We start from the raw sequence: 20704 nt of genomic DNA on the forward strand, positions 1-20704 counted from the left end.
CAAGTTGTACGTCTGAAGATGACTGTTTATACTGTGTGGATGCTTTAATTGGTTGTCTTAGGATAAAACGGTTAACTGTTTAATAATTCTTTAATCAGTTTTACTGTCACCGAGCAATGTAAGGGAACCCTAGCAGATCCTGGCATGGGTGAAGTTCATTTAGCAGTCACTTTCCCTTGTTGTGGATGGAGTTTGGCTGAGACCTGAAAATAGTTTGTCTCTCTATCTCTCTGTTCATGAGCTGAATTCCAGAGAAACAATTAACGCAGCGAGGTGTGATGATGCATCCGATCCACATCTGGATCTCATTTCCTGTGTGACTTAGATCAGATAAACAACTCAACGATAAGTCATCCCCAACAATGAGTTCCTCTCCATTTCCTCTTTATCTCACCTCTTCGTTTTTATCTCTTCTTCTCTCTCTCTCTCTCTCTCTCTCTATAGCGGAGGTGTATATTGGAATGGGAAAGGCGGCCGAGGCGACAGCGTGTACGCAGGAAGCAGCCAACCTGTTCCCAATGTCTCATAACGTGTTGTTTATGAAGGGTCAGGTGGCAGAGCTGCGGGGAAACGTGGACGAGGCCAAACGCTGGTACGAGGAGGCACTTTCCATCAGCCCAACCCACGTTAAGACTTTGCAGAGACTGGTGAGCGATTTTGCATACTTTGTTTTTCTATCATACCAAAAACTTTCTAGCGATATAGAGGGTATGGACGTGTCGTCGACTTTACCACTAGACCATGTGGGTGGCACGAAGCATTAAACGCCATACTTTATTCTTTTAATCAACACATTTTTGTATTTTTTTGCATTGGTGTGCCGAAAGGTATATAATCCTGCTTTCAATATCAGGAAATGCAGTTCCTCACAACATTTCAGTGTGCAGGAACACCTGATTCCATTGTAAGTCATAAGGACGTCATACGGATCACCGGCGAGTCCGGCTGCTTGTAATTTCAGCAAATAATTGCATGCTTTTGTCCAGTTTCTTTGTTTCTTCTGTTCTCCTCAGACACGGAGTGTCCCGACATGTTCACGTGGGAAAGTAACGTCAATGCAATGCATACCCTCTTTTGATTCTTTGTTGACCTAATGATCTATTGTATTTTTTGATAACATACACAAGCTTTTTTACAAGACATGTAACTGTTGTCTCCACTGTTGGTCGGCCCTCTCAATGATGCTTTTATTCGCTTTTACTGTCCTTGGTTCATACAAAATAGGCAAAACCGGAACCCCATCCCCCAACACACACCCGCAGCGTCCCAAAATAATTGCCCAAACATTCCGTGTCCGCTTGGAGGCGTGGCCTTTTGTCTCGTCTTCATGCACCACATGTGCTTCAACACTATGTAATGGCACTTGTATGCAGACAATGTAAATTCCCAATCCCATTCTCTCTCTTGTCCCCGTCATTTTTAGTCCCCCCATCCCTTTTTTTAAACAAAAACAAAAGCCATAGTTATGATTCATAGCCCTCCATGCGATGTCAATGCACACACTCATAATTATACCCAATCTAAATGTGTGTGTGTGATTGTCACACGTCTTATGCATTTTCAGTGTTAAGCAGACAATGAGTCCAGGATGTAGAAACTTGTCAGAAAGCGTGCGGATGAGCATAACAAGTGCTGTCTCCAGCTTTGCATGCAAGTGTATCTTCATAGTAAGCATAAATGTCATGTCTCATAAACGAGCTCTCTTTAGCAGACAGCAGCAAGAGGAAGTACTGCACTTTTTCTTGTACCAACATGCTTTTTTTGGTAGAGGTCATGGCGGAGGTCGTAAACTAATCATGAATATACAACTTGTATTTCTTAAGGGTCTGATATTGCATCAATTGCAACGGTTCAGCCTTGCTGAGAAGATCTTGCGTGACGCGGTGCAGGTGAACAGCACGGCCCATGACGTTTGGAACAGTCTGGGCGAAGTTCTGCAAGCACAGGACAACAACGCCGCCGCAACAGAATGCTTCCTCACTGCCCTGGAGCTGGAGGCAAGCTGCCCCATCTTACCCTTCACCATCATTCCCCGCAGCCTTTGAGACACTCAGCACCAATAAAACATCTGTCCGATAGTCATGCATGAACTACAGATCTCACACAGCCAGGAGAGAGCCCTCAGAGAGAGATGCCTTTCTTCCCCCTTTTGATCAGTTTTGGATCAGTCAAGAAGAAGAAGTGACCAACGGACTTCACAGCTGCACTAACCACACCCCGTCTACAATCTCTCTCTCTGTCTCTCTATCGTTCTCCCATTTTCTTTCTTCTATAGTAGTGTTTTCTCAGTTTACTTCAACAGATATTGTATTGGCCTTGTTTACACACTACTATACTGTTAGTTTGACCAATTAGAAACATGTAAAGCTCTTGTCAGTCTATTGATCGACGCAGCCATGTCAGTGCTTCCTTTTTCCCCCAAGACATGTTCTGAAACCCACATCCCTGAGATCATCGTAGATGTCTGTCATAAGACCCAATGATAATACTGACATGGAGATGGTCGTGTGTGTAAGTGTGCTGTGTGTGTTGGTGAAGAATGAAATGGACTGTAGGAGTTTGTGTTTCCTTTTTATGTGATGATAAAGGACATCCTATCGTTGTGCGTGTGATTAGTTTTAATATAATACGCTACACACTGTTATAGTGGATCCGTTACACACACACGTTATAAAAGTTTTGTTTGTATGCTGTGTATATGAGGGCTGGTATGTCACGCATACAATGGGTCATAAAGAAACGTCACGCCCCTTTTGAATTCAATACTGTACTGTTTATATATTATATGTATAAATCAACTAGAGCAAATGGAACGGATGCCAAAAGAACAGTTATTCTAAAAGCAAATATTTTGCCCTTGTTTCTATTGTTAAGAAAGTATGAATATAGTTTCGAATGTTTTTGTTTGATTGTTTATTTTTCCACGTGTCATTATTCAGAGGTCAGATTTATATTGTTGGTTTAACAGAGACATGTTATATTAGATGTTTATTTATCTGTGTCACAGTGGCCATGTGTGGGACGGGTGAAGACATGTATGTCTGTTATGTGTGTGGGTGTTAACTTGTGTGAAGAACATGGATGATGGTTGACTGTATCAGATGAACACATTTCTAAGCTGTCTTAATAACGGACAGGATGACTTAAGCCAGAAACAGGAAGCTTATTTGTGTGTGTGTGTGTGTGTGTGTGTGTGCTTGTATGCAAGCGTGTCATTCATGTGGCCAATCACACAACTGGAAAAGCTGTTTAATGATGTCAATAAATGATCGATTGAAACATGAGATATGTGTTTTTTTTTAAACATTTGTGTCTTTGTTGTGATTTAGGATGTAATATTCAAGGTAGTTAAATGGATAGTTCACACAAAAATGTACTCACCCTCTTGTCATTTTAAACCTGTGTGACTTTCTTCCACATAACACGAAAGAATATATGTAATTTTATAATATGTGTTCGGTTACCAACATACTTTAAAGAGTAACTATTAAAATGTCCTTAAAATTACATTTCATGCAGTGTGTAATGTTGCTCTGTGTTAATGTATGCTGCCTGCAGAGTTGTAAAGCTGAAAGTGAACAAAACACAGTAATTGGCTCGGGAAAAAAAGTTGTCTGTCTTATTTCAGTTCCAGGTCAGATTTGCGTCACTCCGTATAATGCCCGCCTACGTTCCATTTCCAACACAGCACGCGAGTAGACCAATCACAGCAGACTAGACCATCTGACCAATCAAATCAGAGTTGGTATACAGAAAAGAGGGGATTAGACTAATGAATCGCTGAACGAATCATTTTAGAGTCAGTCAAGACGTAAAGTAATAAAAACTGCCTATTATTAGAAAATGAAAGTGTTTTTACACCTTGTATGTACGTAAACTTGTTGCCGGACGCTCCGTGAACCAAAGTAGAACCTTAAAAATCACAAAATATTGACTCTTTAAAATATCTTCTTTTGTGTTCTGCAGAAGAAAGTTATACAGGGTTGAAATGGTTTGTTCACATGCTGGTTTGAAAGATTATATAGTTCTTGTTATTAACTATAAATTATATCTTTCTAGTTATGGTTTTCGGTGTGAACAGGCCTTAACGAATGCCATTAATATTGGTTATGTGCACATAGCATAATTTAACAAAAACTGGATCTTAGTAGATCAAACATAAATTCAAGTATAATCCAGGCCTTGTTATTCCCTGTTTAATTTATTTTCCTCTATCTCTCTCTCTCTAATACACACACACTTCCCTTTTCACCACAGCTCATGTAAGTTAGATGAGCAGACTGTTTCTTGTCTCAAGGCACGGTTGAATACCTTTTAAAGCATTCAAAGATTGATGAAGGTCCAAAAGCTCACAAGCACGGAAAATATAATACAGTTAAAAGACACGACTAGGGCACCCGCCACTGAAAAAGCAAATGAATGGAGTGGCTTGGCAAAAAATGAGTTTGGGAGAGTAAGGAATGCGAGGTGGGAAATGCAGAGAGTGAATTATTTAATGCACTTACTGGCCTGTCTTAAACTAATGAGAGCTTGCTGCTCGCATCTTAACAAGACGGATTCGCTCCCTGGAGGCCTCCAGGAAGTTCTCGAGAACATAGAAAAAGCTGCAACAAGGGTTTGGTTGTTACCAAAGAGGTGTTTTTTAGTGTCAGCCAAAGTGTTTACGCCTCTAGTTTGTTATTTGCATCCCCTCATTCCAGCTGTAGAGAGCCGTACGGTGTAAACAGCCCAGAACACTCGCTCACTGGGTTATTGATCTAGGTCAGGAGCACAGACAACCTTAATGAAGCCTTCGTAAAGGATTATTCTACTAGTTCTGTAGACACTACATTAAAGCTTTTGACTAGTCTTGACCATAATTTGATGATCTAGATTGTAGGGCATCAGACTGAAGGGTTTCAGGTGTTTACTTATCAGACCACTGCGCTGTTTGTATGCTTTATAAAAATTATACGTAAATCCTTTTTACTGACCTTGTCTCTGCTTATCTCACTCTCTCTTGCTTTCTGTCACTCTGGTTTCATTGGTATTATTGCTCGGATCTTGTCATCGATAAGCAGCCAAGCTCAGTTCTCACATCAGAGGACAGGATCAATAAGAGAGACCCTGGGGAAATTGATTTTTTAGGGTGAAAGGGTTTGCTCACATTCTCACGTTCCCTGGTGGGAAAGTCGGTCTGCAGCATTCAAGATGATTTTCAGATCAAGCTGAAGCGCATGAAGAACAGCTCATTCAAAAATGACAACTGCACTGTAAATAAAACAACAAAATCTTTTTAAATTACATATATGCAGAAAAAGTAAAATTACAGAAATAAACAGCAAATTTACAAGCAGGATGAAAAATAATAACAAAAATCTTATTTAACTTTTTCTGGGGTATTACCGTTTTACAAGAATTTCTTATTGCAGATTTCACCTTCATTTTACAAATCCTTATACATAATACAAATTCTGATGTTCTGGCTGTTATGAGTGATCCTCATTAAATGTAAGCTAATGGGAACTGGGACAGATTAAAAGCAAATCAATATTAAATATTAGAAACACAGTCTATACAACTTATCATGAGTGAACAATAAAAAAATCGACTTTAAGGCTCCATGGTTATATTCTTAAATAATCCTATTTTTAGGTGCAAAATGATGTTCTAGACAAATTCATTTGCTATTTTCCCAGAAAAATCAGACAGCGATTACACATGGATCCATATGCTCTCTCCTCACATGCTCGTCCACATGTTGACTGGTGATTATCCCGGCGAGGTGTGTTGACATTGCACAAGGGCATTCAGTGTCATTTATGTCCCAACAGCATTAGCCTAGCAGATAATGTAGCTAGACTTTGCAGTGGCTTTCAAATGTGTGAGGAAAGTGGGTCCGTGAGTGAGAGTGTGTAAGGTGAGTCTTTCATCCGTGACCCCCGCTGGTTCCTACAGCACCCACAGAGTGTTGATAGCAAAGTGTCGTCTATCAGCAGTAGATTAGTGTGTGTGTGTGTGTGTGAGAGATGGGACATAGAAATTTGGCTCATTGTTTTGAAGCCCAACAGTTATCAGTGTCAGTGTCACACGCTGAGAATTCTCAGGGACCGTGACCCTTCACAAAGCCTCTGGATCTATATGATCTTGAGTTGTAATTTGGATCTACATTAAAGTTCAAACCAGGGCTCACTAAATATTTGCCATGTAGTCAGGACTTAAGGGAACAGTTCACCCAAAATGATATAGAACAGCGATAGATATTTAGAAGGATGCTTGTTACCAAACAGTTCTTGGCCACCATTGACTACCATATAAGGAAAAATGTTTTTGTTCTGTTGAATGTAGGACAGAAAACAGTTTTGGGGCACTTTTGAGTACCATTGTCATTTTTCCTACTTTGGTGGTCAATGGTGGCCAAGAACTGTTTGGTTAAAATTATTTTAAAATAAGTATTTTAAATACATATTCTGCATTTATATGGTTGTTTCAACGGTTTTGCAAGCAATGCAGAAATCGTATATTCAGCCAAAAATAAATATTTTCTCATAAATATTTTTCTGGTGTCATTCCAAACCTTTTATAGCCTAAATATATTTTGAAGAACATCATAGTCAAACAACATTGGACCCTATTGACTTCCATATTGACACAAAACCATTTCCCAAAAAACCTTCTTCTCAAAATATCCTATTTTCTCTTCCACAAAGTAGAGTCATATACCAGTTTTGAACAACATGATGACAAAAATGACGACAGAAGATTTTGGGTATAGAGATCTAGACATTTTAGTAGGCTAGTAGTAAGTAGATTCCCAATTCATTAAATTGTTTTATTCTGTAATTTGACAGATTTTTAACTAAGCGATTGCATTTCAATTTTCATTTCTGTCCTCCAAAAACTTCTCTCATGAATACAAATCAACTCAAACACACACACACACACCCCAATGGTTGTTCCGCTTATAAGCTGCTCAAAATTGCTGACACTATGTGGTACAAATTATGTATTTCCCACAGGGGTGTCCAGTCTGCAAACTGTTACAGCAACTGACTGTCCTTTCAACACGTCCCTCCCTTTCTTTCTTTCTCTCACACACACAAACATACACACTGAATACCCAATATAATCCTCACTGCTCCTATAGATGGACACATTTTAAATGATATGATAATATCATAATATGTGACAATAAACTTTGCGTTTGATTATACATATATTGAAACCGTCACTCGCTCCTCATCCATCGTCTGGAAACGTGGGAGGACGAGGAACAGATGGAGAGTGGGGGAAAGAGACGGACATGGCAGGAACACCCAGCGAGAGAGAGATAGAAAGGATTAACTATGGGCAGAACTTACTGTACTATGCTAATAAAATGAAAATTCAAGTTAATTCACTTTATTTACAGCTCTTATAACAGCGTCTCCAAATAGTTTAAGAATGTACTTCTATACCCCTGTCCTTAAAATTTGATGTACCCAAATGACCCTTCAGTAAATGTACTCGGCCTCATGTCTTACATTTGAACTCAAACATGAATAAGATTTCAGAATGGCAGTGAATTACATTTCCTCAAATTTGATTTCAAATACATTTCAAATGTATGATTTACACAAATTGATATATAGCAAATGAGTTGTTTTCGACTTCTTATATAAGTATTTTTGCTACATTTGTAGCTGAAATGTACAGCTTTAAAATAAATGTTGACTAAAGCATGGCCTTGTGTACAAAATATCGGCATTGTAAATCAATCAAAGAGAGCATTCAGAATGTCTCACCCTGCAAGTTATTTTGAGATCCCAGAACACTGCTGCTGCTCTAAATATGGATGCATTTAACATGACCATTCCACAACACAGCTATTTACTCTCTGTACGTTCACGAAGCGTGAACCGCAAACTATCCCCCCCCTTTGAAATGCCCGATGGTGTGTGTTTATGTGGATGGTTTCTTATGTTACTGTAACACAAGCTTGTATTCTTTCAGTAGCCAATGTGTCACTGACCTGCAGTGTGTGTGTGTGTGTGTGCTTGTGAAATATTAATGAACTGTTTCACTCCAGCATCATTTAACCGCAGAGAGCACCTGTCAATCAATAAAGTCCACCCCTACCTCCACTCATACTTAGAATGCATGACCTCACTCACTTCCCCTTACACACACACACACACATACAAAGTGAAGCGGGAGGTGGGACAGTCGAAATGCTGATGGCTGCATTCCTAAACTGCCCACTCATCACACACTCATATCTTATTCCCCCCTACTGGGCATTTTTCTTACACCATATGGGCTTTCCCACATCCGTGCACACTCAAACACACACACTTGGTGTCTGACACACACTAGACCAGACACACAAACACACTCTAAGCCAATGAGTAATTTAAAGGTGTGTCACTTTTTTGGAGGATCTATTGAAAGAATTGCAAAATAATATACATGAGAGGTGAATAAAGACCTTGCATAATGAAGCTTATGTTTTATTACTTTAGGATTAACTATTTCTATCTACATACATTGCGGGTCCCCTTACATGGAATTCACCATGTTGTTTCTACAGTAGCCCTAAATGAACAAACTACTCTAGACAGATGTGTTATACGGCAAAGAAGCGAAAACATGATGTCAGCTACCCTTGTGGTTCGAAAGAGAGGGGTGGAGTGAGGCGTTGGTTCCAATTCACAACCTTACCGCTTGATTAAATTTCATACACTAGACCTTTAAAATACAAGGATTGTTATGGTAACACTTCATAATGAAATATTGATTTGAAGTTATTTCGTGAGAGGAAAGAGAATGTGGAGTGATATGAGATTCGTGAAATGTAGAAAATCAATTGCCTAAGACAGCAAACAATTATACAGTTTTAGAGGTCATACATGGGCAATTCCATTCAAATGTCAACCGTAAGATAAAAATTTTCACCAAAGGTTTTTTAACATACTGATAGATGTGTTTTAAATACTCATATGAAGTCTCAAAGTTTTTAAAGCATTTCTTGCTTTTAAAGCAGTTTTCCATAGTCAGGTAAGTGAAATGTTAAATACATAATGGTTCATATTCCTCATAAATAGACAAATGAAAATTAAAACTATTTTATGTTCTATAAAGAGCCATCTATTGTCTATTTGCTGGTTTGCACATTGTATTTGTTAATTCACATCCTACAACGTATGTTGTCTCTCAAAAACGTACGTCCTTCTGTCACATCCGTAACACAGCATTTTTTTCTCTTTTAAAATAGAAAACTCAAGCAAAGACTGTTAATAGTTTGGACATCAGAAAAATATCAGACGTTTAGTCAAATATAAACAGATGATTCATGGGTGGGTAATAAATACATTTTCTGAGAATTTATATTTCAAATTTTGACTGAAAATGTAACATCCATAACCCTGGAACTGCCCATATGTAAACCTCATAAATGACCAGAACCTATATAAGAATCAAAAATTTCCCAAAGCCATATACAGTATATTTAAATATGAAAGTGTTTTGTTCATTTAACTAATCTTCGGGCAGTATTTTCACTATTAGTTACAAATGTCATGTCAAGTTTCTGCGTGTCAATGTTCTGTAAGGACCCCCAGGGGCCCTGGTTGAAAAGGGTCAGGGTGTTAACAGATAACAAAAGCTCCTGATACATTTCATGCCTAGTTGTAACGTGAGCTGTTCCCCACATGCGCATGACACAAAGCATCTTCCTATTGAAGAGGTGCTGTGTTTAATGGGATAGTTTAGCCAAAAATACAAATTCTGTCATCATTTACTCAGCATCATGTGGGTCAAAATCTGTATATGATTCTTTCTTTTGTGGAACACAAAGATAGAAGATATTTAGAGAAATGTCTCAGTGGTTGTTGTTTGGGTAATGACTTTCTTCAAAATGTATTTCCGTGTTCTGTAGAAGAAAGAAAGTCATACAGGTTTGTAAGCACATGAGGGAAAGTAATGATGAAATGCACTATAAATATTTGGGGTGAAAAGTTTTAAAGCCGTTTTTTGGACCGCTTCATTCGCATCACCTTTTAAAGTGCCCCTCATTTAGTGGAGATCTAGAGGAGCTGAACTCGTGAATTGAAAATCTCTGCCGGATAATGCCAGCTCGGGCGGGGTGAGAAAGGAGCCATCGGGATAAGATGACCTTATTGGCACAGTGTGAATGCAAAGCAAACGAGTGAATGACAGGCATGTGGCCTTGATTCAGAGCACAGGGTATTGTGTGCGGTTGTGTAGAAAGAGTTTAAAGCAACACACAGGAGGGGGTGAGACCAAAGAAACAGCGTTTCACAGTGGCTGCAATCTGCTTGACTGAGCATTATGTAAATGCGTTGGTACTTTATTCCTCAAATTTTTATCACCACACAACTGAACTTGTTTGCACTAAAAGCCTGAATAAGATTACAAAGACAAAACCATCATAGTTCACAGGAAAATAATAACTTGGTCATCTTTTGCTCGCCCTCATGTCGGGCAGTGGTGTCTCATAGCAAGAAAGTCTCTGGTTCGGGCCTGGCTGGATGGAAAACCATTCTGTGTGCATGTTCTCCCTGTGTCAGCGTGGGTTTCCTCCTGGTGCTCCTCCAACATACCAAAGACATGCAGGTTAGGCTGATTGAGGATTCCTAATTGACCCCCCAACTTGTGTGGATGTACTCGTGAATTAAACAGCGTTGTGTATGGATTGACTGGTTCGCACCATTTAGCCTGAAATGCTGGGATGTATAAAACAAACTCACTCTCATTTGAAACCTATATGACTCTCTTTTTTTGAAAGGAAAAGGAGATATTTTGAGAAATGTTTCAGTTTTGTGTCCATACAGTAAAAGCCAACCAGGGACAGTGTTGTGGTTACCAACATTCTTTAACATATCTTTTGTGTTCTGCACAAGAAAGTCATACAGGATTACTAAATGAAGTCAGAACTTTCACTTGTAGTTGAACTATCCCTTTAAATAAAAAATAATGCAACGCAAAGAATGCAAACCTAATACATTTCGAAGGCAAAATGAAAACAAATTTCACGTTTCTACATTATGTTTGTGTGGTGTTCAAATCGGTTACGTAAGTGCTCTCTGTATGTGGGAAGTTTTGGCTGTTCTTGCTCAGATTCCTCCCATAAAACCTGAAAGTATGCAATCAAATGAACCGCAAAAACGTGTTTGAGTGAACCGTCTGGTGGCATATCTTAGAGGCACACAGGAGGCTTTTTACCAAAACCTGAGAAGCTTTGTCCAAATCATCTCTGAAAGGGGAACATTCCAGTTTTTCCTTTGTCCATTCGCTTTTTCTGCTTCTTGGATCAAGTAATGCAATGAATACACACACAGCCGTGTGCAGCTTCTCAGTCAGAATGGCATATAGACGTGGGCCGTGCACACGCTAACATTCTCTCCTCCCACACTCCTGTCACTGTATCCTGTTCTTCATTGCTAAGCAGCACATAGTAGATGCACTATCATGCACCCCCACCCACCCTACCGAGCACACTACAGCACTCATAGGAGCGCGGTCTTTAAATAGCTCCAAATTAAGGAGCACATCTGAAAAATGGGTGCGAAGCTGACACGTGTGAGCACTATATATATAGTACTGCAAGAATATGTGTGTTATAATAATTACAATAAAACAACCTTAACAAGGATCTACTGTAGAAACTCTGCCTGACTACACGAGGTGGATCCTGTTGCTGTAGTTTAATCAGGTGTAGAAACACACACACACTTAAAGTCTCTAGAGTATCTTTTTCGGCTCCCACATGGCTTTTAATATCCCCCTCATCCACTAGAGCCACAGACCCAGGTTGCCAGGCAACCCTTAAAATCCCCACGGACACACACGCTCAAGCCTCTGCTTGGATAGCTCAACGCTCATGCAACATGACATATATATATATATATATATAAATATATATACACACAGAGACATAGGTAAAGACGGTGGTTGCCATGGTGATTCTGTACGATGGCTGCAAAGCCTAAATAATGGTTCATATATGGGGGTTATTTGTATAAAAGCACGCTGATGACAATAACGACAAACATGGTCATTGTCAGATTCATGTTCTTTTATTGGAAAAAAAATTAAAAGACGAGCATGTACAACTTGGAATGAACAAAAACAGAACCGAAGGTGGGCAGTCGAAAGAAAACCCTGGTGAAAAGCCCTCTGCACTCTCCAGAGAAATCGACGTGCTCGCGGTCAGCACCCAGAGCAAAACTAAAGATAAAAACATTTATGGTACAGTCACTGATCCCTCACCCGATAAGCACCTTCACGGGAGGTGAAAGGTCGCACCCTGAACGCCCCAGCCACTCCCTCCCACTAAACGCCCCCCTATCGGGCACAATGCACAAAGAAACAATACACCAAATATCCTGACATGCCAAACATAGTTTAAAATCTCTTAAATGCTATTTTTTTTCTTAAAAATATCTCTTTAGTAATTGAAGCAAACTCAAAAGGTCCCATTCATTTGTCCTCTACGCAGATTCCGATCCCTCCCCCACCCACCCAAATCCCAGTTCCCAAACTGTATTATCCCACTTTTATTAATTCAGACGGTTCCAAACCCCTAGAACGCTCAACAGACATTGCTGAGGTTTCCGCCCATTGGCGGCTTCAGACTCAAGCTGCATGCATGTAGAACAGAAACAGGAAGTAGAAGACGACTGGCCAGCCCAAACATCGCCAATAGCAAATGGAACCAGTTAAGCAGTTCACCAGATGCTTTTACTTTAGTTTCTGAAGGTTTGATATCAGGATTATTAGGTTATCTTTTTGAAGATGTCTAAGCAGTTCTTTGGGAACAGGACCACTAACCAGTACATGCAGGTAATTATGTTTGTTTACTTTTTTTGTTTGTTTTGTTTTGTATATATATTTTTATTCTTTTTTTCTATATATGGACATTTTATATTTTTAACATTCAGGTTTTCTATACAGAAACAGTATGAATAAATGAATATTTTGCGTAAGAGGTAAGTAAAATATTTGACTTGATTTTTTGTCTTCTAAAGAGGTCAGCGAAAACAGAGGAGCTTCACTTTGCCGTCATCATTTGTACAAATTCTGTCGAAAAAAAGAAAGAGGACATTAAACATGAGGGCAAAACATATCAAACACAAAAATAATTAACCCACATTCATTTAAACCTTTGAATTTATCTCTTCTTTTTTATGCTTGAATAACCTTTTGTAATCCAAACTGCATTATTTTAATTGAAGTCAAAAGTAATTTCTAATCTGCAGGTGACCCGTTTCGCCACAGGTAATCCCAGCACACAGCTGTGTCGTACCTTCATAATTGACCTGACCGTCGCCGTCGATGTCAGCTTCTCTGATCATCTCATCCACCTCTTCATCCGTCAGCTTCTCGCCCAAGTTCGTCATAACATGGCGAAGCTCTGCTGCGCTGATGTAGCCGTTCCCGTCCTAACAGAGACGATCAATAAATCATCCATTAAGTCATGCCATTAAAAAAAATCAATCGAAATCAATTGCGGTCAATGGGGAAAATGTTAATGACACGTTATGGAGGCTCAAATCGTTATTTGTAGACAAACATGTAGAAGCTAATAATTTTTATTCAGAATTCTGCGCATATATTAACAGAACCCAAATTTTGCACAACATAGTAAACTCATCGATATTCCCAGTAAAACCTCCATCAACACTGAAAACAACCTTTACGTGGATTGGTGTGTTGTTGTCATGTGCTTTTTTAAGCAACAGCAGATTTATGTGGAACAGGCGCTTGTAGTCTATTTGTCCAAGGATTGGTTTGTTTTCTTCCTGCCTCTTTACAGTTTCCATAGTAACAACAACATCAGCTTCCCACAATACCTCTTTTCCAAACCTGACCTTGTCAAACACTCTGAAAGCTTCGCGGATCTCCTCCTCGCTGTCTGTGTCTTTCATTTTACGGGCCATCATTGTCAGAAACTCGGGAAAGTCAATGGTTCCATTACCTGAGAGAGAGAGAGAGAAAATAAACAGATCTAGTCAGATGCATTTAGGGAAAATAATAAAACCGTAGGTCTCAGTAGAGGAAAACACAACACTGTTCTGGGGTTTTCAGGTTTAACTGTGTGTGGTTTTGGTTCCACTGAGGTTTATCAAGCTAAAGTGGAATATTTCCATTAGACGGGACAAATACGACGTCCCCCGTGTGCACATGTGTGTGAAAATGATCACCAGACTCGTTCCCAGAGGGCTCACATTGCTTGTGTAATCTGACAATGTGGGTGTATAAGTGCATGTATATGCGTATTTGTGTTTCTTCGCTTTTTATTTCCCTCTTACTCGAGTACTTCGCAAACAAACACAAACACTCTCTCGATTCCATTGGTGTCACTACCAAAGTGGATTATGTAAAGGATTCAATGCGGTCTTTATTACCAACTGTTATTCAATGGGCTTTACTGCTGCCTGACCTACAAAAACGACTCTATACCACACGATCACATTTTCTAATCACAATATTACAGAAATTCATAAGCGCTCCGCATAATCGACAGTGCTAATAATCCAACAATGTTTCGGCGGTCTCATGTGATATCACTGTGCATTGTTACAATAACCCCCTCTCATCTAATATCACAATAGCTTACTGGATCATGTGGTAATGACATCACCTCTGTAATAAGAGAAGCGTCCCAAGCCTTTTACATTCATCTGCGAGCTCACTTGCACCCCAGCTAATTACACAACAAGATAACCGTTTAATCACAGGGAGAGACAGTTTAATCTCGATGGGGTTAGGACGGCTTCCAACAGAAAATGTGCCAGTGTGAGACAAGCGACGAGGTCTCCTCGTGAGCCAAGAATGTTTGGCGAGATCAGAATCATTAGACGAATGTTTGTGGGTAAACTTTAAATCAGACCTATTTCATTTGATCTTGGAACAGGTGATACGGGATTCATGATAGGAGAGTATCACAGTATTTTCAACTGAATAAAAAATTGAATCAGAAATTCAGATATCAGAATGTTCCCAAACATTAACATTTAAACAATTCAGCACTTAAGGTTTTACTGAACCCTCTGTATGCCCACTAATAAAAAACAATATGTCTGTAACAATAAAATGAACAAGTACAATGAAAAAAGTCTCATGGTCTCGTAGAGTAAAAATAAAGAATTAAAAAATGAAATATATGAATGAAAGTCACATGTTGGCGACTCAACTAATAGACGTAATTTTGCTTAAATATGCTGTAGCTCTATATATATTACATACATAACACGTTGTTTTTTTTTAATTGTGATTTATTGTGTCACAGTATAATATTACAATTTATTGTCATTTGTCTCATTCTCTCTTACCCATGATACTCTCTTACCATGATACAATAAAGTAATTCAAGACTGTAAGGGATAGTTCACCCAAAATTCATCCCCCATTCACTGCCATAGTAGAGAAAATAATACTATTGGAGTCAAAGGGGGATGAGATCAGTTTGGTTCCTGGAATTCTTTCAAATATCTTCCTTTGTATTCTGCAGGACAAAGTCATTAATACAGGTTTTGAACAACCCGAGAGTGAGTAAATGACGACAGAATTTTCATTTTGGGCAAATTATCCCTTCAAATAAATAATGCGTGACATATAAGTCTATTTTTATTCACACTATAATGAAGGACTGATCGACATCACTACTAACATGCATATTCTTTGAAAATCTCAGGTGTGACAGTGACAGGCCTGTTGCGATACACTCACCGTCAGCATCCACTTCATTGATCATGTCCTGCAATTCAGCCTCTGTGGGGTTCTGCCCGAGTGATCGCATCACTGTGCCCAACTCTTTAGTTGTGATGGTGCCGTCCCCATCCTTATCGAACAAGGAGAACGCCTCCTTAAACTCTGAGGAAACAAATGACAGATGATTTAGATCTTTTTTAGATTTAGATTGAAATTTTATGTTTATAAGAACCACTTGTCTGATGTCTTTTAAAGAGAGAGCAGTTTATACTGAAAGTTGCTTGTCTTTCATTCTGGACACTAGTAAATTTCATGTTTACACTACAAACACACAAAGGGAACATGACTTACCAGCAATTTGCTCCTCGGTAAGTTGATCAGCCTGAAGATGGAGAAGAAATGTATGTATGCAAGGAGAGATGTAGGGGGATAAAAGAGAGAAAATGTGGGTCAGTAAAAGCTTGAAGCAGTCATTACTGTATTGTGCCAAGCACTGTGCAACTGAGCAATCCCAACATACGCGCCATTTGAGTCGACAAGAATTTTATACGAATATTCAAACGAAGTCTTTGAAAAGCAACTAAAACAATATGACAATAAAAAAATAGGTATGAACAAACCAATCTGAGCGTAACTCTTGTACGAGGTCGCTAATTTACACAAATTTTTACAATGTGCACAGTACACTACAATGAAGTCCTACCCCTAAACCTAGAGTCATCAGGTGAACGCTGATCATACTTAAACGTACAAATTAGATTTTTAATTGAAATAGTTATGTAGTTTGTTATGATAAACTGCCATGCTATTTCCTTACAAAAAGCATTCTGAAATAATCGACCCATTCGAGCAAAAGACACCCTGTCTGGGACACTCGCACCTCCCATACCTATAGACTCTCAAAGTCCACCTCAACAATATTTATACACAACAATATTTCAACTTTTACAAGCACAACCTTTATGCCATCCAGCTGAATTGCAGTCAAGTCAGCAACCAGCCTCTTCGCCTTGGGTTCGTTGTCCCAACCATCACTTTTCATTATTTCTTGCCTGTTATCCATCTTCTCTGGTGCTTTCCTTGGTTTGACCTCTGCGGTGGGGCTTTTCAGAGTGGTAAGGCCATCAACTGCTCCCCGGACCATCACCAGACCTTCTGCCAGGCACTCGGCCCTTTTAAAGTTCTGCGCACCCTGCCGCCTAACATCTATGAGCTCTGTCCGACAATGGTGCAGAAAGTTCTTCAAATCTTGAACATCTCGCACCACGCTGTCAATGCGGCTGTTGGTGGACTCCACCAGCATCTGCAGAAAGGACTCAATCAGTTCTTTATAATAGAACTGCTGTTGGTCGAGAAGGTCGTAGACCATGGGGAGCGATACGGAGTTGTCCTCAGGGTAAATGATAGGTCTCTTCGGAGGCATTCTGATCTGTTTGCAAGCAGATGTTGCCGTTTGCGCGTAGCAGCGTGTCTGGTTGATCAGGCTAATAGGACTCGGAGAGAACAAAGCTAACCTGATGCCCGAGGCCAGTGTTACTGTACCAACCTCCTGGGCCGCATGACCAAGGCTGTGCCGAGTATCATGTGCCAAGAAATTGGGACGATTTTTTAGAAGCCCAAAGCCATTGACACCATAGTGCCACAATCCAGGGCTGTCACCAGTATGCTGTGGTTACAATGACGAGAAACTATTGTTTCCATATCTGAGATTGGTGTAGGGGGTGCTGTTGCATCATCTCACCATAGCAAAGAATCCTGGGATGTATTGTGAGGCAGGTCAGCGGGTACACGCCGTGTCAATTGACAGGTAAATTAAAAGGAGGGCATTACTGTAGTGGTCACTTTACCTGCTCCCGCAAACATCTCGGTTTGCAGCTGGCTGTGGATTTGAGTTCATGTCTCTTTGATTACATGAATTGCATTGTGTCTGCTAGATGTGCCAACAATGGTTTTACGTTTCCAAGTGCAGATGCATTATTTCACTTGTCACATAGTAACCATCACATTGTGTTTATTTTTCTCTACCTTACCTCCCTTGGCTGCTGTTAGCCTGAGGGTTAAAGATCCGGACTGCTAACACAAAGGTTGCGAGTTCAAATCCAGGTAGGGACAAACCATGACCCGGAGAGTTGCAAATGTCCCTTCCACCCTATAATGAGTGTTCTGTTGTGCATCTCGGCACAGGTTTCTCAAAGGGGAATCTATCAGCAATTATTGTACTGCACGTTCTCTCCAACACTGCTCTCGCTCTCTCTCTAAATGTAACCTAAATATGAGAATGTCATTAACCCTTAACTTATCTCCATCATTATTAGCGTGATAGTATAACAAGAACAATGTGATAGTTTACCCAAAAATGACAATTCTGTCATCATTTGATGTCATTTCAAACCTGCATGACTTACAGAACACAAAAGAAGATCTGTTGAAGAATGTTGGTAACCGAACAATGGCGGTAACCATTGACTTGAATTGAAGGGTACCGCCGTTGTTCGGTTACCAACATTCATCAAAATATCTTCTTTTGGTTCTGCAGAAGAAAGTAAGTTATTCAGGTTTGAAATGACATGAGGGTGAGGGTGAGTAAATGACAGAAATGAATATGTACATATTTTGGCAAAAACACTTATGCTCTTAATAGAGCGTTACTCTCAACTCCGTGTTTAAATTACATATTCGATGTGTGGGAAGGATTTCTTTCAGCTGATGGATGGAGAATGAGATCCTACACCAATACTGGAAGTCTTCCAAGCCACTTGCCATCCAGCAAGGTTTCAAACACATCACACACCACCACCAGGAATTTGGCCTGGATGTGAAAATGCTGCGTAACATTGCCTGGAATCTAGCCTTGATTTAGGAGTCGCCAAGCAGCTGCAGCTGAGAGACTGAGACGGAGCTTTGGATGGGCGGCGCACGATAATGAGTGCGGTATTGTCACTTTCACACCATGTTAACAGGAAGCCCCCAAGGCCCGTAACCACCACGCTGCCAGAAAGATGTTGGTGGGACAGGTTGAAGCATATCTGGTCACTCCCTTGCACAGTTTGCGTATTACTCTTTTGCCAGAAAAAAAAAAAACGCAGATATAACCACATTTAACACCCAAGACAGGAAGATGACTGAATATAAACTCCTGACCAAAATGTGAAGGCAGCTTATGAACAAAACCATCTGTGAGATGTGACGCTCTAATACAGCTATACATTTCTGGCTAATCTAGTTGTTTCAACTAAAATGTAACAAATAATTTTTAAGACAAAATATTCGAATCCAGAATTAAATTACTAATCTCACATAAAAACAGTGAGGTCATTCTAATAACTTCATAGCAGCTCAGCATCATTTTTGGGATAAACCCCAGAGGCGGCCGCATGAAGAAGCAAACTGTTTCTAGACCGTTCTGCATGGCGGAAAAAAACGTGGGTTATTTTCCTCACCAGGGCTTGCTGAATCCCATGGCATGGCTGCCAGTACGGGTGGGACGTGGAAACTAGAGCCTCAACCAATTCAGAGGATGAAGATTTTACAAGATCCAACCCCAGGGAGGAAACAGACCAATGGGACTCATATAGCAACTATCATCACCCTCACAGACCATTTGCTGTCAGTTTATTATGCAAACGGAGATAAATATCACCAAACCCAGCAGGGTCTTGAATAACGCCCAGAAAAAAAACGATGTAAAACTGAACCTTCTGGCAGGTTGAAGTGGAAAAGCTGAACCAGACACATTTGTATGGACTCATTCGATCCATATTGACTCATGTTTTATTGAACTCACTCTGGTTCAGACATTCTTTCCATGTTTCTTGAACAATGTTTCCTTTCTTGAGTTAAAAGACATCTTTTAAACAAATGTTTGTTCATTTCTACCATTTGTTGTCTTGTCATGCATCTATGATGCAACCTGTCATAAAGACGTTCACATGCAGACCAACAAATACACCTGTTACAGTTACAATTCACCAATTACTAAAAGCATGACAGCAATGGGTTTAAATTATGTATACAAAGTAATACTTTTGTGGCATCCTAAAAAAAAGCAAAACCACACTACAAGGTCTTAATCTAGTTACGTCGACACGTTTGATTTCATCATTTTGATGCCCAATAAACGAACAACCGAAATGGAGGACATGGTAAGAGAAATAATCATTTAACGACTTAATACAAATGAAGGAACGACTATCTACAACCAACACAATCCAAATGACAGCTGCTTAATGCATCTCATTCATTTCATTACACTGGAAACACGTTTTCACACACTGTTCAGGACGGCCTGATTTAAGAGAAACTGATTTATGTACGAAGATAAATTACTTGCGTAAATATTGTTACAAACAAGAGCCAAACGCGTTCATGTCCTTATTTAACAGCATATCAGCACCGATCATCTGTCCGCTGCTGTTGTGCACATCATCACAGCATAACAAAACGCATATGTCACATTTCCTGCCGCACTATGACATCAATAACACGGCAACACATTTATAATAATCAACAGATACAACCACCAATTGCGAAACACAGAACCGATCGTACTGCACATAAAATCCTACTTGCAGTACCAAAAACGAAGCAAATACGAACAGTGTTTACGGATCTGTATATTAAGCGCAAATGTAGTAAAAGATGAGTGATGCATTTTTGATGGTTATCTGATGAAGGCTTATACGTACCATGTCTGAGGTGGAGAGTGGACCAGGTTTGTAAATCTACACTAGACTGCAACGCTGCTCTGTTCTCAATTAAAGCTCCACTGTACTAACGCAGCTCGCAGGGTGTTAAAGGTGATCCGGTTCTATATACATCGGTGTAGTCCTCCGCCGTTTGGACTCCTGTCACTCACTTCCGCGTGTTCCTGTCGTAGGCCCCGCCTACCTACATTTTCATGTACCTGCAGGAGTGTGGACTCCTCAAAAACAGAGGTCTGATGTAATCAATATTGATGCCCAAATTATTAAAGGAATAAGAGAAAAAGACAAATGTAAAATGAAGTTTGAAC

General features: G+C 39.8%; 2 protein-coding genes across 3 annotated transcripts in view; one reads left to right on the forward strand and one right to left on the reverse strand.

The window, feature by feature from the left end:
* ttc7b (tetratricopeptide repeat domain 7B) overlaps window positions 1-3284 on the forward strand; it is a 31293-nt gene extending 28009 nt beyond the window's left edge. For both annotated transcript variants that reach the window (XM_056767404.1, XM_056767405.1), the window contains 2 exons: window positions 445-647; window positions 1824-3284. In XM_056767404.1, coding sequence (XP_056623382.1) covers window positions 445-647; window positions 1824-2045 — 425 coding nt within the window. In that variant the 3' untranslated portion in view covers window positions 2046-3284. The remainder of the gene's footprint in view (window positions 1-444; window positions 648-1823) is intronic.
* An 8750-nt stretch (window positions 3285-12034) lies between these two features.
* Window positions 12035-20510, reverse strand: calm1a (calmodulin 1a). The gene is made up of 6 exons (XM_056767123.1): window positions 20379-20510; window positions 16045-16075; window positions 15712-15855; window positions 13851-13957; window positions 13286-13421; window positions 12035-13059 (listed from the first exon to the last, which is right to left on the reverse strand). Exons 1-6 carry the CDS (start codon window positions 20379-20381, stop codon window positions 13031-13033), a joined length of 450 nt encoding a protein of 149 aa, XP_056623101.1. The 5' UTR covers window positions 20382-20510; the 3' UTR covers window positions 12035-13030.
* Between the last annotated feature and the right edge of the window lie 194 nt (window positions 20511-20704).

Source organism: Triplophysa dalaica, chromosome 15 (genome assembly GCF_015846415.1).
Source record: "Triplophysa dalaica isolate WHDGS20190420 chromosome 15, ASM1584641v1, whole genome shotgun sequence".
NCBI lineage: Eukaryota > Metazoa > Chordata > Actinopteri > Cypriniformes > Nemacheilidae > Triplophysa > Triplophysa dalaica.

Coding starts and splice junctions, on each gene's coding strand:
- calm1a (XM_056767123.1), bottom strand. Junction 13,958..15,711: donor CAATGAAGTGGATGCTGACG/GTGAGTGTATCG, acceptor TCTCTCTCTCAG/GTAATGGAACCATTGACTTT. Junction 13,422..13,850: donor CTTTCAGAGTGTTTGACAAG/GTCAGGTTTGGA, acceptor CGTCTCTGTTAG/GACGGGAACGGCTACATCAG.